Source organism: Drosophila ficusphila, unplaced genomic scaffold (genome assembly GCF_018152265.1).
Source record: "Drosophila ficusphila isolate 14025-0441.05 unplaced genomic scaffold, ASM1815226v1 contig_286, whole genome shotgun sequence".
Classification (NCBI taxonomy): domain Eukaryota; kingdom Metazoa; phylum Arthropoda; class Insecta; order Diptera; family Drosophilidae; genus Drosophila; species Drosophila ficusphila.
Window position 1 is genome coordinate 425,285 of NW_025064189.1, and position 14,236 is coordinate 439,520.

Here is a 14,236-nt window from a genome sequence, read left to right on the forward strand (position 1 = left end):
TTGCTTAATTAAGTCTTCCTGCGGGCCAGTTGATTGACTTTAAGTGCCGAGAACTAACCCAATTAATGAGACGAGCCCTCTTGCGATTTGATATCTGCAGACAGTGTCTGGGGAAATTTCATTCACAAGTTAATTGTGGATGCGGGTGAAGTCTTCAGCACAACAAATATTTGGTAGATTAACTTAAGCGAAAGTATGTCTTAAAAGGAAGGCAGTTTATTATGCCAAATAAAGAATATAAAAGTAGGAAAGGTAGGCTTTCTTTTAATATGAATCTTGAGTAGTTAAAGTTCATTAAAATTCTCCTAATCATTTACCAATTGACAAGGATCCGGTAAAAGGTTGTTTGCTTCAGAATTTAGTTATTTAGTTATTCCTTTTAGCCAACAGCTGATGCACGCCCAAAAGGGATTCCATGTTAACTGAATTAATGACACAACCCGAGAAAAAGCCTCCGAAAGTAGACAACAGACAGGGAAAAAATGTCTGCGGATGGCCACAGTTCATAAATATGTAGAAGTCCCATGAAATGGGCGATGGGAACAACACGCTAAGCACTTCCGTATGAATAAATATTTAATCAATCAATTTCGACAATTTTTCTTCTCGGGGCTCGTCAAATGCATAAACAGAATGGATACAATTTCATTTGCCGAATGATGATGACGATGAGTGTGATGAGGAGGCCTTTGTTGCTGTCGTTGGGGCATAAAACAAGTCAGACACATAAAAGAAGATTTGATTGAAATGCTAATTTCCACAGATTACCAACGGGAAAGGACTAGCGCAAAAAAAATACTCGAACTTAGTGTTGGGCATTTATCCTGTTTCAGGACAGATTTAGTTCTTATTAAAGCGTTGTCAACCGAGCGGAAAAACAGGAGAAAAATTGCCAATGGGAATCCATTTGGTTTTTATTTAGGCCTTGCATATTTTATTAATTTCACTCATTAAATAATATTTTTGTTAAATAAATGAGTTATATTTTAAATGGTTTTTTTTTAATGTTGCTGTGGATGTTGAATTGAACATATAAAAAAATATCAAAAACTGTAGTAAAAATCTAATTGAAATTATCACTTTAATGGTCCTCATAATATTCCCATTTTAGCTGCTATGTTTTATTGTTGAAAATAGCTATCGTCAGCACTGCTCGATTCGCCAATAGATGGACAGTCATTGAGTCGAGTTAGTCATCAGCATCATCATTATCATCAGTATCGCCGACCCCATTATCGAGAAGGCCTTGAAATATCTGTTGACTGACTACCTCTTGCCCAAATGGCGCTGAACACTCCTCAGTCGAAACCCATCAGCGGCAGCCTCTGTTTCGGTTTCAATTTCGGTTTCGATTTCAACGGGATTGATTTACCATGAATGCCCGCTTTTCCCCCCGCCGCATTCCACTTTTCCAGCTGCGATTATCGAAACGTTATTAGTTTGTCTGCTGCCTGTGACAGGTTACATTGAACTTGGGGGGCTTTTCTCCGTTTGGGTCTCCCCCAAACGATTCATATTCTAAATTGTGTGGGCAACCCAAATCAGGAAAAAGAGTGACGAGTGTGCCTGAATTTATAGGCACATTTTCATGGTTTTCATGGCTTTTCGGATTTTGTGGCATTTTGTAATTGAATTTCATTTGAAGCTCTCATATTGAAATTTTAATGAATCGATGATGTTAGGGGGAGGTTGAGTTGGAGGGGAAAGGGAGGGGTGTCGCCTGAAACGGACTTCAAAGCCAGCAGTCGGAAATTAAAAGCTGAAATCTTTGCTTAGTTCAATTACTATTTGGTCCACTTCTTTATTCAAATCTTTAAAAGGTTATTGCTTTTTAAAAAGTTTGCCGAAAGATCTCTTTCAAAATTGGAAGTGTTATAAAATGTTTAAGTATTTTAATATTTGTTATTTTGAGCTGGCAAAAAGTTGTTCTTCAAATAAAAATTTCTTTATCATTCTAAACTAAAATAAATAAAAAAATCTTAACCACCAATTAAATAATCAGTGCAAGGAGTTTATATCTACATTTATTGTACACGTAAGCCATGGAATTCCAGCGTAAAAGTTAGGAATTTATCTTGGCACTTGAGAGCTGTTCTTCAACCATTTTACCCACTCAGGCAGCCATTCATTCAGACGAGTGAGTTCACTCAGTCAACTCGGTTATCACACACAGTGCGTAGTCACAACATTGGGACAAAGTTTACTTAAGCATGAAGCTGGGAGTTGTGACAAAATTCCACTCGCAGCAGTGGGAAATGCGAGGAGCAAGGACTACATTCCCCGTGCTGCGGACCATGACAAACAGCCGGAGGATTCGGAACGGCGGATCCAAAGAGGAGCAGCTGCAATGTGCCACAGTCGCTGTTGCAACAGTCGGAGTGATAAACGCACTGCACAATTGCTGCCGTCGAGATTTGCCGCTGCCAACTGACAAAATGCATTTGACATTTTTGCAAGTTAACAATAAAAATATTTCATATAATTTAACGCTGCTGCGATGGCATTTCACGGCAAATTATGTTTGACTTCATCTCCAGTTTTGCGCTCGGTTTCAGTTTCAGCTTTTTGACAGCCCTTCGCATATATATATTTTTTTCTTTGCCAATAAGTCGAGCGGCAGCCGACGAACTTGAAGAATGTCCTTCCTTATTTATTGCTTTTAACATATTTGTTTGGCCCCAAGGCAATTCGTCTTTGTGTATGTGTGTGTGTGTTGGAGTGTGTGTGTGTGTATGGGGAAAGGCAAATGCAAATTTCAGTCTCAAATTTTCCGACTTTGTCTTTCATTTGGGTCCCGGCAAAGTTTTTCGGGGGAAAACAAAAGGCCCTTTACAAAGTGCAGCTGCTCGGAATTGCTCGGGGTAACATTTTTGAAGGGCGGCCAATGAAAAGTTTATTGTGCGCCAAAAAGAAAGTCATAGTTTGTCGGCAGGGCGGAAGTCCGTTTTTCAATTGTGTGCGAAAAGCCCCAAATAAATTGTAAATAGCGTTGGAAAGTGGCACAAATTATGGCGAAATGGGTGCATGTGAGCGGAATATTTTGTTTTTCTTTTTGTGTTTATTTTCAAGTTTAGGAAGAGTTTATTTTATGGGATCGGCAGTAAAAATTACACATCTTTTTCAGAAATCGGTTGGGTAACATATTATTTATTCCTGAATTGTTCCCCTAAAAGTTTTGAAAAATTGTATCACACTTGCTTAGTTTTTTGTTAAAGATATGTTATTTTATTTCAACAAAACTTGTTATTGTGACACATTGACGACTCATTAGCGTATTCGTTATGCTCAAATATCTTAACTTGATCCCATAATTATTTCATTTGGTAGAACGTATATAGATTTAGAAGTGATAAACTCAACAATAAACTAAAATCATTCGTTGGTGTCTTCATCTCTGCCTTGGATATTATCAAATCTCATTGGATTATCGCCTCCAGCAAACTTGTCGGCATTTTCGAGTTGCGTCGATGATGGAAGACGGGTCTGCAGTTTACGTTTCATTTGGGCCATGGCGGAATTGGCCATGTGGACGCGTTTCATGATCCGGGTTAAGCGTTCCTGAATACTGGAAAACATCTGCTCAGAGAAATGGGCATCTTCGGATGTATCCAAGGGCACAACAGCTGTACTGTTTTGGCTTAACTCTGCGTAAGACTCAGCACTTTCAGGATCTTGAAAATCATAAAATTTGTTATCTGACATTTTTTTTTAACAAAATATAAGAAAATTTGACTAGTTATTCAGAAGCGAAGAAATATAACTGACTGAAAAAATGAAGTTCAAAGATAGGGAAAATTGTATTGACACTAAAGAGAAGGAAATATTTTTAAAATATATTCTTGGTTATAATAAGGTTAGTTTATATAAAGAAAATTTTATGGTTAAAAGTAAAAAAAGTAATTTACTCAAAATTTAAAGAATAGCTTACATCTATTCTTTTTGTTTCCATTATTGTACTTATAATTACTTAAGAATATGTAAATTCTCTCTAGAAATCGTTTCCCACTTGGCATGTAATCAACTGTGAAATGTGTCCAGCAGGGTCGTAAAATCAGAAATCAATTAAAGCCATTTAAGAGTGAGACGGCGAAAGGATATGGATGTCGAGAATCGCTGCCAGGGCACAAGGCAAATAAATCTTGGAAACGACTCGGCAAAGGAGCGCCAACTCTGGGTGACGGGGATAAAAGTTGGCCCTCAGCTGAATGAAGCGAACGAAATCAAAGTCTATAACTTAACGACTGCAATGAGAATGATGCTGATGCTGATGCTGATGACGATGTCGACGATGGTGGAATGCCCTCAAGGCCCAACCCATCCGACCACCCACAATTTTCCGCCGTTTGGGGGAAAATCCTTACGCAGAAAAAAAGACAAAAGCCGAAAAAGACGGAAATGCAGCATTCATTCTCTCGCCATTTTCCCGCTCGACTTCCCGCCGCTTCCCCCTCTCACCATCACTTCTTCCGACTGTTTTTCGCCTTCATGTGCTAAATATTTGCCAGCCATTTCTTTATTTTCGTTTGGCCTTTGTCGCCAAACTGGATTCCCATCGTGATACCCATCGCTCTGCCACATCGTAATAAAGCAATAAATCTGCTGGGGAACTGCTCCTCCTTTATAATAAATTCCTTAACGCATAAAAACACTCACAAATGAGTTTTTGTTCAGTGGAACAAATGGGACAACCCGCTACAAAGGGATGTGTACATATATACAAATGTATATATAGCCATATCGCCAAAGCTACGAATGCATGTTCGTGACTGCACCCAGTCAGCTTCACACACCCGGTTTTCTATATCTTTTGGGATTTGCTGAATCCACTATTGATAATGCCATTTGGCATTTGCCTTGTGGCTAGGCTTTGACTCTTGTGACGTCTTTCACTTTGTGGGTTTTCCGCTGAAGAAAACTCGTTGCGCTGCTAAGTAGGCAACATTTTTCAGTCTGGCCCAGTTTATTGGTTTGAATTCTTGGGTTGATTTTTTATGGGGATAAATTGATTTTTGGGGATATAAATGGGGTAATCACATAAATAATGTTTACTCAAATAACGGTTTTGCTAATTGATAGCAGGAAATATATTTAATTTTGCGACTAGTCCACTTTAAGATTGTTAAACTGACTGATAATTTAAGTTAGTCACATGTTCCTTAGCAATTTCCCAACATTAAATGTTAAAATAAATGTTCTGCGATCAATCTACATTAGATGAGATGTAAAGAATAACCCTCTTCAATCGGAACTCATTTCTTTTGCTACGCGAACTCGAGCTGTTCCCCAATCTGCTGTCCAAATCACTTGGCAACATGTTGCACATCAAACTAATTGATGATATAATTGAATGTTCCGAGAACATTTCGCAGTTCGTTATGTTTCCCGTTTCAGCCCCACATCCCATATCCCCTATCAGGAACACCATCTGTCAGACCCATCACAATAAATAACCATATAGTTATAGTTGAGTTTCCTGCATTAAAATGCCATCATGCTGGAGATTAATGTGAAAAGGTCACGCCCATCTCCTCGAGAGGTGAATTCCATTCACTTCAGCGAGACATTGACATTTGCTGCTGGCTTTTCCTTTCCTTTCTTTCCCCTATTTTCCCTTCCTCTTCTCCCTTTCCTTTCCTTTCCGTTCCTTTGTTTTTGTTACTCTGAATCTGCTGTTTCACTTTTGTGAGCCGTTGATGCCACAGGATGCGGCAGATGAGACACGTGACAATGTCAGGGTAAACATAAATGCCGTGTGTCAACATCCAGGTCGCAAAAAGAACTAAAGTGAAAATGTCTTTTTATCAACTTTCGGGGAAAAGACCTGACAAGTGCAGAGAGAGAAATTTGAGAATTTAAATACCTACTTTTAAACAATTTTATTAAATTAATATTATACCAAGGAAACTGTTTTTTATGGTTTCAAAAATATATAAATTATTATGTTCCTTTTGTGGAATTTATTTTATTTATTTACGAAAACAATAAATTCGTAAAATCATATTCCTTTACAATTTTAAATCTTCCTTCTCTGTGCAGATGTGTTCGGTCTTTTTTTTTTTGGGGCTTCTGGACCATTTTTGTTGTAGTTTTTACATCTGTCTTAATTAGGGGGTGGCGGTCTGAGAAATAGAAGCCACTTGAGGAAATATGCTTGAAGGGCCATCAGCTGCCGCTGGCACTTGCCACTTGGCACCGTCTGACTTTCTCCTGGCTTTCTCCTCTCCGGGTTTCTCCGCATTTCTTCTGGGGCACACGTGTGCGACTTAATGGCAACACTTTCGCATCCTGCGAGTCCTCGTATGCCGCTCATGTCTGTCTGTAATTTATATGGCTGCTTGAGTGCCGCAGATCTTCCACCCAACCACCAATACCAACCCACCCACCGCCTAGCGAAATTTGTTATTACGTTGAATTAAACTTGAAAAATGTGTTAATGGGCTCGTTCTGTTCTGTTCACACCAACTGCGGCTCCGACCAGGCAACTTAATTAAATTCCACAATGATTTTGTTATTTCGCCATGTAGCAACACGGCAAGAATCTTCTTGCCTAGCTACAATTACCAAAGATGCCAGAGCGCAGTGCACCACATGGCGTATGTGCGATGTTTGTGTGCCTCGTTTTTCCCTTAAACGGCGAAACTTCTGACTTCATACTTTCTGTTTTTCCTGCTGTCCCGTTTAATTTGTTAGCCTTAATGAGCTGTGAAAAGTGTTTTGTGCGAAAATTGGTAAATTGTGGCAGTTGAAGTAAACGGTGTGGGAAAACAATGATGATCAAAAAATAAGTTTGAAGTTGAGGGTGGCAACCAAAAAGCATTAAAAAAGTCATTTCTTGAAAATTACAAAGAAACTTACATAACATTTAAAATTTTTCTGCTTAAAAATTAAAAAAATTTAAAAACAAAAAGATTTATTTCTTTCCATATGCGAATAAATTTTCTTAAACTGTTTCCAATTATAATTCACAGGGATCCATTGCAACTTAAAAGCCGTTGGCCCACAAAAAATATATATTCTTGTCTTTATCATTTCTCTTTTATTAAAATTTATTCGGGTTTTAACCTTAAACTGTACCGACATGGAAACGGTTTTACTGGTAATTAAAAATAAAACCTGCAGATTTATGTGGAACGGAAACTCAGGGAAAAAATAACGAAACAGAGAGAGAGAAAATTTCGCAGTGACCAACATGGACAATGACATTCAGATCCCATGGAAGATTCAGCTTCAGCTCCAGCAGGGTGACTTGTTGCCGGAAAAGCTTTGAGCTGTAAGCCGAGTTAACTTTAATCAGATGGCAATTAACAGGGAACGGAAACAGGATGACACCGGAACGTGGCTCAAAGGGAAAATGTGGAGCTTTCATTACGTCGACTTAAAGTTTTCACCATCAGCTTATTGTTTCAACCTTGGGGCGCTGTAACATTTGTTCCGCTCAACCATTCATTCTCGGAATCCTCAGAGAAATCACTGATTGCCGCAAAAACGAAGTGTGGCCTTTGGCTTATTGCATTTTTCAAGTGTGGCCAAGTGCTACAATTATTTATTGCGGCCCAGTAAAACACAAAAAGCCAAGGACAAGCCTCCGTTCAATGATGAATATGTATGGGCTTTAAAAACGTTTCGCACTCAGTATTTTACACATATTAAAAAGTTGCCAATTTCCCAGCACCCATTGCATGTGGAAAAAATGCGTCCAATTTGCATTTGAATTTTGTGTTCCTATTTGCCGTCGCAGACCGTATTTGTATTTGTGTTGTTAAAAACTTTCCTAAAAGATAATAAAGGGGGTGTGGCTCTGGCCAAAGTGATCATCGGGATGATGATGATGATGCAGAAACGTGCGTCTGTGTAAATGAGCCGAAAAAATGTATGTTTTTGTCAGCCGTTTTCTGTTGGTTTTTGCTTAGTTTTCCTATTTTTTCAACGGCGGCCAAGTTTCCCCTTTTGTTTGTGGATTCTAACATCAACACATGGTAATTTCCATTTTTTTTGTTGATTGGCTTGTTTGTTTTTCCTGTTGAACGTCATTGAATGGAAAAGAGCCGAAAAGGAGTTTTCCGGAAATGCTGATACATTTTCAGATTGTTTACCTTGCCGTCTACATTTCTTGAAACGTTTGCCTTTCTCCTACTTGGGTGAGAAATTGGTTCTTTTGAGTGGGTTTGCTATACCCGTTTGTTTAGGGGAAATTGCAATCTTTAAAACCTTTTTACCAACCAAATCTTTGTCATCATTTAACTGAGCGTAAGCCTTGGTATTATAATAATTTGTTTTGTGAGCACTCTTTCCCTAATTTGCTGTAATTCACTTTCCTTTCTCCATGCCGCCTCTTTTGCTGAGACTCTGGCATTTAAATTAAATTGAAAGTTTCCCGTCGACAGGCGAGTCCTTGTCAGATGATTTATCACCATAGTCCTGGGCAAAACTTTCATTAAGAAAATAAGAAAGAGCCAAAGGTCGGTGCCTCCCCGGATCCCTGATCCAAAACTAGTTCGCCAGGCGAGGCACGCACTTCCAGCTGCCCAAAAGTTGTGAGTTTTCAGCTTTTCTTTTTTTTTTTTTTTGCTCTCTGTGTGTGCCCGTGTGAACTTTAACTTATATATTTTTTTTTTTTCGGTGACCAGGATGACACTTTATCATCGCAGTGGCGAAAATCGGGGCGCAGCTTGCCCGGAGCGCACAAATTGAAATGTGCCAGTGTCAGTCCGACTAAATGAGGCAAAACGCAGCCGCAGACTCAGCGGGAAGTAATTGTGTGGCCCGAACTCATGGCCTATTAGGTCGAACAAGATGGTACAAAAAAAATCACGACTTTCAACTTTTCCTTTTTTTCGACCTTCCCTTTCATTGCTGTTGTGGCGTATTTAACTTTTCGTATGGCTCTGTGCTTGACAAATATTTAGCCAAAGTGACTTTTGACAGCATCATAATAAAGGCTGCCCGAAGAGAAAGCGCTCAAGGAATACTTCATGCTTCGTTTAAGCGTAATTTGCGATTGACCCGGCAGCAAGGCCCATGCGGCGTATGCGCAATTTGGCTGCTTGCAAAACAAGCCAAAGTGCCGACAATTGAATTGGAATTGCGGGAAAGTCGAGAAATGCTCTAGCGTCAAAATATTTGCCTAGGATTTGGGGATTATATTGCTCGCGGTCAGTGAATAAAATCATGTCAAATTAGGTCAGCTTCAGGAAGATTTAGTTTTATATACTTTTCATTTTTATTGGTAGAATTAAGTAGATAAAAGTATGTTATTTTGGGCATTCTACTTTTCAACTAGAATTTTATTTTTACTTCCTTGATCCCAAATTAAAAATTAAAAATTCGGTCCACAGAAAATTTTGATATATTTTTCCTAAAAATGGCAGCGCTATGTGTGTAGAAGTAGTGCGTGTGTATAAGTAGTGCGTGTGAAGATAATGGGATATGGTTATGTTTTTGTTGATTGAAGTGTTGTGTAAATATAGAACCTGTTATGCTGAAGAGCAGTTTTAAAAGTTTACGTAGTCTAGCTCCCTTTTGAGCCGTAATGTGAGCCGCAGTTTCTTTAGTTCAGTATCGTATTTGGCCTGACAACGATCTACATCGACGGGATGAGGGAGCGGTAATCGCAGGCGGTACAAACAAGTCCCCAGATCCACTTCCGTTTCCTGCAAGTTGAGCGTCATCTTGTCAGCTGCCATCTCCTCGTCTGGCAGCGAAATTTCCAAGATGAGATCTTCACAGCTCGCCGAGGAACCCGTTCGATTTCCCATCTATAAGGTAAACATATATTGTAGGAATGATATATATATTATTAACTTATATTTTACCTGCAGGAAGACGTCCTCGGTGCCCACAGCTTGCCGATAGGTCATCGTGTACTCGGGACTCTTTCGAGTTTCGAGTATATCGTTGTCCTCACGCTCCTGTTGGTCCTGCCATTCCTCCAGATTCGTCGGCTGCTTTTTCTCCTCCTCAACCAAAGGAGTCGCATAAGCATTGGGCTTCTTTTTTCGCTTGGCTTTAGCGGAAGTATTTGCTGCTCCACCTGGCCCAATTGAACCAGGATCTTAAAGGAAAAATGAAAGAATGAGTTCCGGGATTGCCACATATTCCTTTTAATTTTTTACTCCAAAAAAGCAGCTCTACTCACTCAGCTTGCGAGCCACCATGGATTCCTCCTCATCCTCGCTGCTGCTGTAGTCGATGCCACCTCTCCTCTGATTGGGATTCAGGAGGTCCTGCAGCATTTTCAGCTGGTCGGGATGGTCAAAGATCGACATTTTGTACAAGGCGGGTCGAACACGGCACTGAATTATTTATCACTGCTTTTCTCACACTTTTTTCACTTTTAACTTATTTTCTACTTGGTGTTGTTCACTTATTTGATGTTGTCGAGCGAATGAAGAAATCTAGCCGCATGTTTGTTACCTAACCTTGACAACGATTTCCCAGGCTACCTTGTTGATATATTGATGATTTTCCTAGCTTACTGCGGTAGGAAAATGTATGTTAGAAATTCGTACCATGTAGGTAATGTATTAAAACTCAGGTCAGAACAATGCCTTTTGTTTATTTTCCGAGTGCTGCCCTTCGAGGTCGTTTATTTAGTTACCCAGGCAACGTGGTTCGGAATATCCAAGCTTCTAGGAGAAAAAATATAGCTGCTCTTTTTTTTTTAACCAGTGAAAATCCATGAAGGGTTGCCTGGTCCCCAGTTACCCTATTCAAGAACATTTTCCCGCCATAGGCGACATTTCACTTTCAACTGGCTGGAAAACTATGGGTTCCACTTTAGGCATTTCAATTAAAAACTTGGACGCCCATTTAGTGGCAAACTTTTGTACCAGAGAACCAACTGTGCTCGAACAAAAATATTTCACTTGTCAAAAACAATTGTTTTGTGAATTATAAATTGTGTAATTATTATTTCCCGGGCTTGACCTTCCAATCCCGGCCAGGGCCGCCAGTCGAAATTATGAACAGTCGGAGCAGAACAGAACAGAACAGAAATTTGCATTTTTCACGCGCCCCTCGAGTGGCGAAGGGAAACGCTAATTTGACTTTCAGGCTAAAAATTTCGGAGGGGCTGGGAGCAATGGCAACACGAAAACGTGGCCGAGTTAACAACACGGTTATGGCCAACAGCGTGGCTATGTTACAATGGCCACGACCACAGCGGGGTCCCAGTTTGGCATTCGACAAAAAGGATTTTCGACTGTGGGGAACTACGCTTTTGGGCTACGTGTTTAATTTGTTTAACACGAGCTGTCGGCGAAAGTGTCCGGCGCACAAAAAGGAAGCGCACAGGGTCCTCTGCCTGAAAGGGATTTCGCTTCTTGTTCTGGTTCAATGGCAACCACTTGACAGCTCTGGCCGAACTTAAAGCGACCGCGGTCCACGGACCATGGCTTTGTCATTTGCAGCTTGGATAAACGTGGCACTAACCGGGCTTACAAGCCGCTTGGCCCAGAATCCCAGAACCCCAGGAAACGAGGGCATGAAGGGACCAATTTATTCAGAGCGATTTTTAAACTTCGTTTTGGATAGTTCGGGGAATTAAAGTTGCTGTTAGGTTTTTAGTAAAAGCGTATGCTTAAATTTATTCCTTTAAATGAAAATCCTTTCAGGGCTACACTGCCTGTTAAAATTTTAAAGCAAAGGCCGTAATTGAATCCCATTCTGATAAGGCCCCTTTCACTCAGTCCTCTGCAAAACAAAAAGCCACTGAAATCTGTTACCCCGAATACAACGCAAACATCACGTAACTGAACTTTTACCTTGGGCTCGCAATGCAATCCAACTATCGCTGTCAACAGAGGGTATTGGTTCGCATTGGAATGCACCCCGGGATATATGTCCAGATCCCCCGATCCCCCGATCCCTCAGCTGACGTCACGCATCCCGACAATGAACATGAATCCATGGTGTAATTGTATTTCGCTTGTCGCACACATTTCAATGAACTGCAGAGGGTAAAAAATAAACCCGAACCCCATCCGAAAAAAGGCCACGCAAATTTGTGTTGACTGAATACACAAGAACGTCTGTCCCCAGAAGAACCCCCACCCCCCTTGAACTCTCTTAAAGCCCAAAGCCCAAGGCCATTGCCAAATAGATTTTTGTTTCAGTCGCATATGGCTTTGGTGAGGGGAAAGGCTGCGAAAATGGGAAAAGCGGGACGGCAGCAGCTGCACCGAGGTTGAAAGTGAAAGCGTTTTCCGCATTGTGTTGGCAGCTGGGACGTGTCCTTTCCCCTCCCTCTCCCCCTCCCCCTTTTCTCCTCCCCCCGAAAGGAATGTGATTTGTGAGCACAACACTCCTTACCCACTCTTGTCTGCTGTTTTTCAGCAAGATATTATTATTTTCGGTTGTAACATAAAATGTAATTAAGAAGGCATTAAGTAGCGTGCATAAATCATTGGGCCACATGTGGATGGGTCCCACCTGGTGGTTCCGGCAACACTGCGTAGCTGGTTTGAGTTATGTAAGTGGTGGCCACTTGGCAGGGGAGAAAGTTGGGCCCAAGTTCCAGTCATAGATCTGGGTCTACCGATTGCATTCGCGATTTTTTCTCCTCAGGCGACATAGTGGCGCAAAATTTTTTGGCCATTTATTTATATATTTTTTGCGCTCGTTTTATTTTGGTGAAAAATGGCTGGGAAAGCACTTACAAAAATATTACGGCGGAGTTTTATTTCCTTCATAATTTATATGTAGTATTTGTGGTCAATAAAAGTTCTCTCAATAAAAATGGGTTAAGTATAAAGTTACTATCGTTTTTATACGATTAATGCTTAGAGTGTCAAATATTTTCTGGTAAATATTTTTTTTAAATTTTAATGTGTTCCGTCAACATAAAAAATTTGGAATTATGTATAAATAAAGAGTAGAATGCAGTAAACCCTCTTTAAAACTGCTAGAGAAACGAATTGTGTTAGATATTTTGTTTTGTGTATCTTTAAAATAAATGCGCCAGCTGAATAATTCGCAGGGAAAAGAACACGGCCACGAAGCCAAAATGTGAAAATAGGATGAACAGGATGTGCAGTCAAGCGAGTCAGGAGCAGCATAAAAATAAAACTAGAATCGCACAATCTTCCCTCTCTCTCCCACACATGCGGCACACAGTGCGGCTGAGCAATGCCAACAAACAAACAAACAAAAATAAGCCAAAAAGTCGCGTAACTTTAAGCGGCTGCGACTTTAAAGTCCGCTGGACCACGAAATGGTCAGAAAAAAAATAAATAGAAAATCCTAGATGAACGCAGCACAAAAACGTTAAGCCGAAATCCTCGCAAGACTGAAACTGGACCAAAAACTGGATTGAAGTCGCTTAGAGTCAGATGCTGAGATTTGAGCCACGTGAAAAGCCCGGCAGGAAAAGCACTCGTGAGAGAAGAAGAGAGTGGAAAATGAAGAAAATAAAAAAGAGTAAGAGAGAGTTAGGCAGCTTTTAGCCGTTTGTTTGTAAACAAAGTGAAAGCTTTAGCGGCAGCTGTTCAGGAGAGAGAAATGTACAGTGGGAAATTTATAAGTTTTAAACAAAAATTGAAAAAAAAAAATGGGAATGAAAAATTAGATGCAGTTTTCTATAGAAATAAAATACAAACCTTTAGAGGTATTCCACTTAAATCTGAATTTATGGACTTAAAACTGCTGAAATTTGGTCAATTTTCAGCAAACCTATTTTTGAAAATTTTGGAATTTTTTACATCATAAAAATTGAAAAAAATCGGCCAAAAATTTAAAATTTATTTTTATGATGCAGTTTGTTATAGAATTAAAATACAAACATTTAGAGGTATGGCACTTCAAAATCTGATTAAAATTATAAATGTTGTGGACTTAGAATAACTGAATTTTAATCAAATAACTCACACATGTGCACACTTTTATTTAGCATCGTTTAATATGGATTTGTGTTATCTGTAAAAACTATTTAATAGAATTATCTCATTACTTTTTTGAATAAACAAACGAAAGTGAAAACACGTTCCTCAGAAACAGAGCGTATCGTCCAGTAACCCCAATGTATAATGATTCCTCATTAAATAATTATCAAATAGCTGGCGCATTAAAGTTCGACCACACCCAAGCGATTAATGCAATTATTTAATATACCAATTAAATCAGATTCCACTTAATGCAAATGAGACTCGCCAGTGGACGAAAACGAAACTGAAAATGGAATTTTTATAGTTTTCCATGCGACAGTTCGTGCTGAGAGTGAACCAATTTGAAAGACAAATCA

General features: G+C 39.7%; 3 protein-coding genes across 3 annotated transcripts in view; all 3 read right to left on the minus strand.

The window, feature by feature from the left end:
• Window positions 1-14,236, minus strand: part of LOC108087448 (venom dipeptidyl peptidase 4) — a 76,407-nt gene that overhangs the window by 53,175 nt on the left and 8,996 nt on the right. The window lies entirely within an intron of this gene.
• LOC108087461 lies at window positions 3,199-3,778 on the minus strand. The gene has a single exon (XM_017184823.2). The coding sequence runs from the start codon at window positions 3,700-3,702 to the stop codon at window positions 3,373-3,375; it is 330 nt and encodes a 109-aa protein (XP_017040312.1). The 5' UTR covers window positions 3,703-3,778; the 3' UTR covers window positions 3,199-3,372.
• Window positions 9,324-10,388, minus strand: LOC108087456 (dynein axonemal assembly factor 6). Its single transcript, XM_017184819.2, has 3 exons — window positions 10,136-10,388; window positions 9,813-10,051; window positions 9,324-9,755 (listed from the first exon to the last, which is right to left on the minus strand). Exons 1-3 carry the CDS (start codon window positions 10,263-10,265, stop codon window positions 9,492-9,494), a joined length of 633 nt encoding a protein of 210 aa, XP_017040308.1. The 5' UTR covers window positions 10,266-10,388; the 3' UTR covers window positions 9,324-9,491.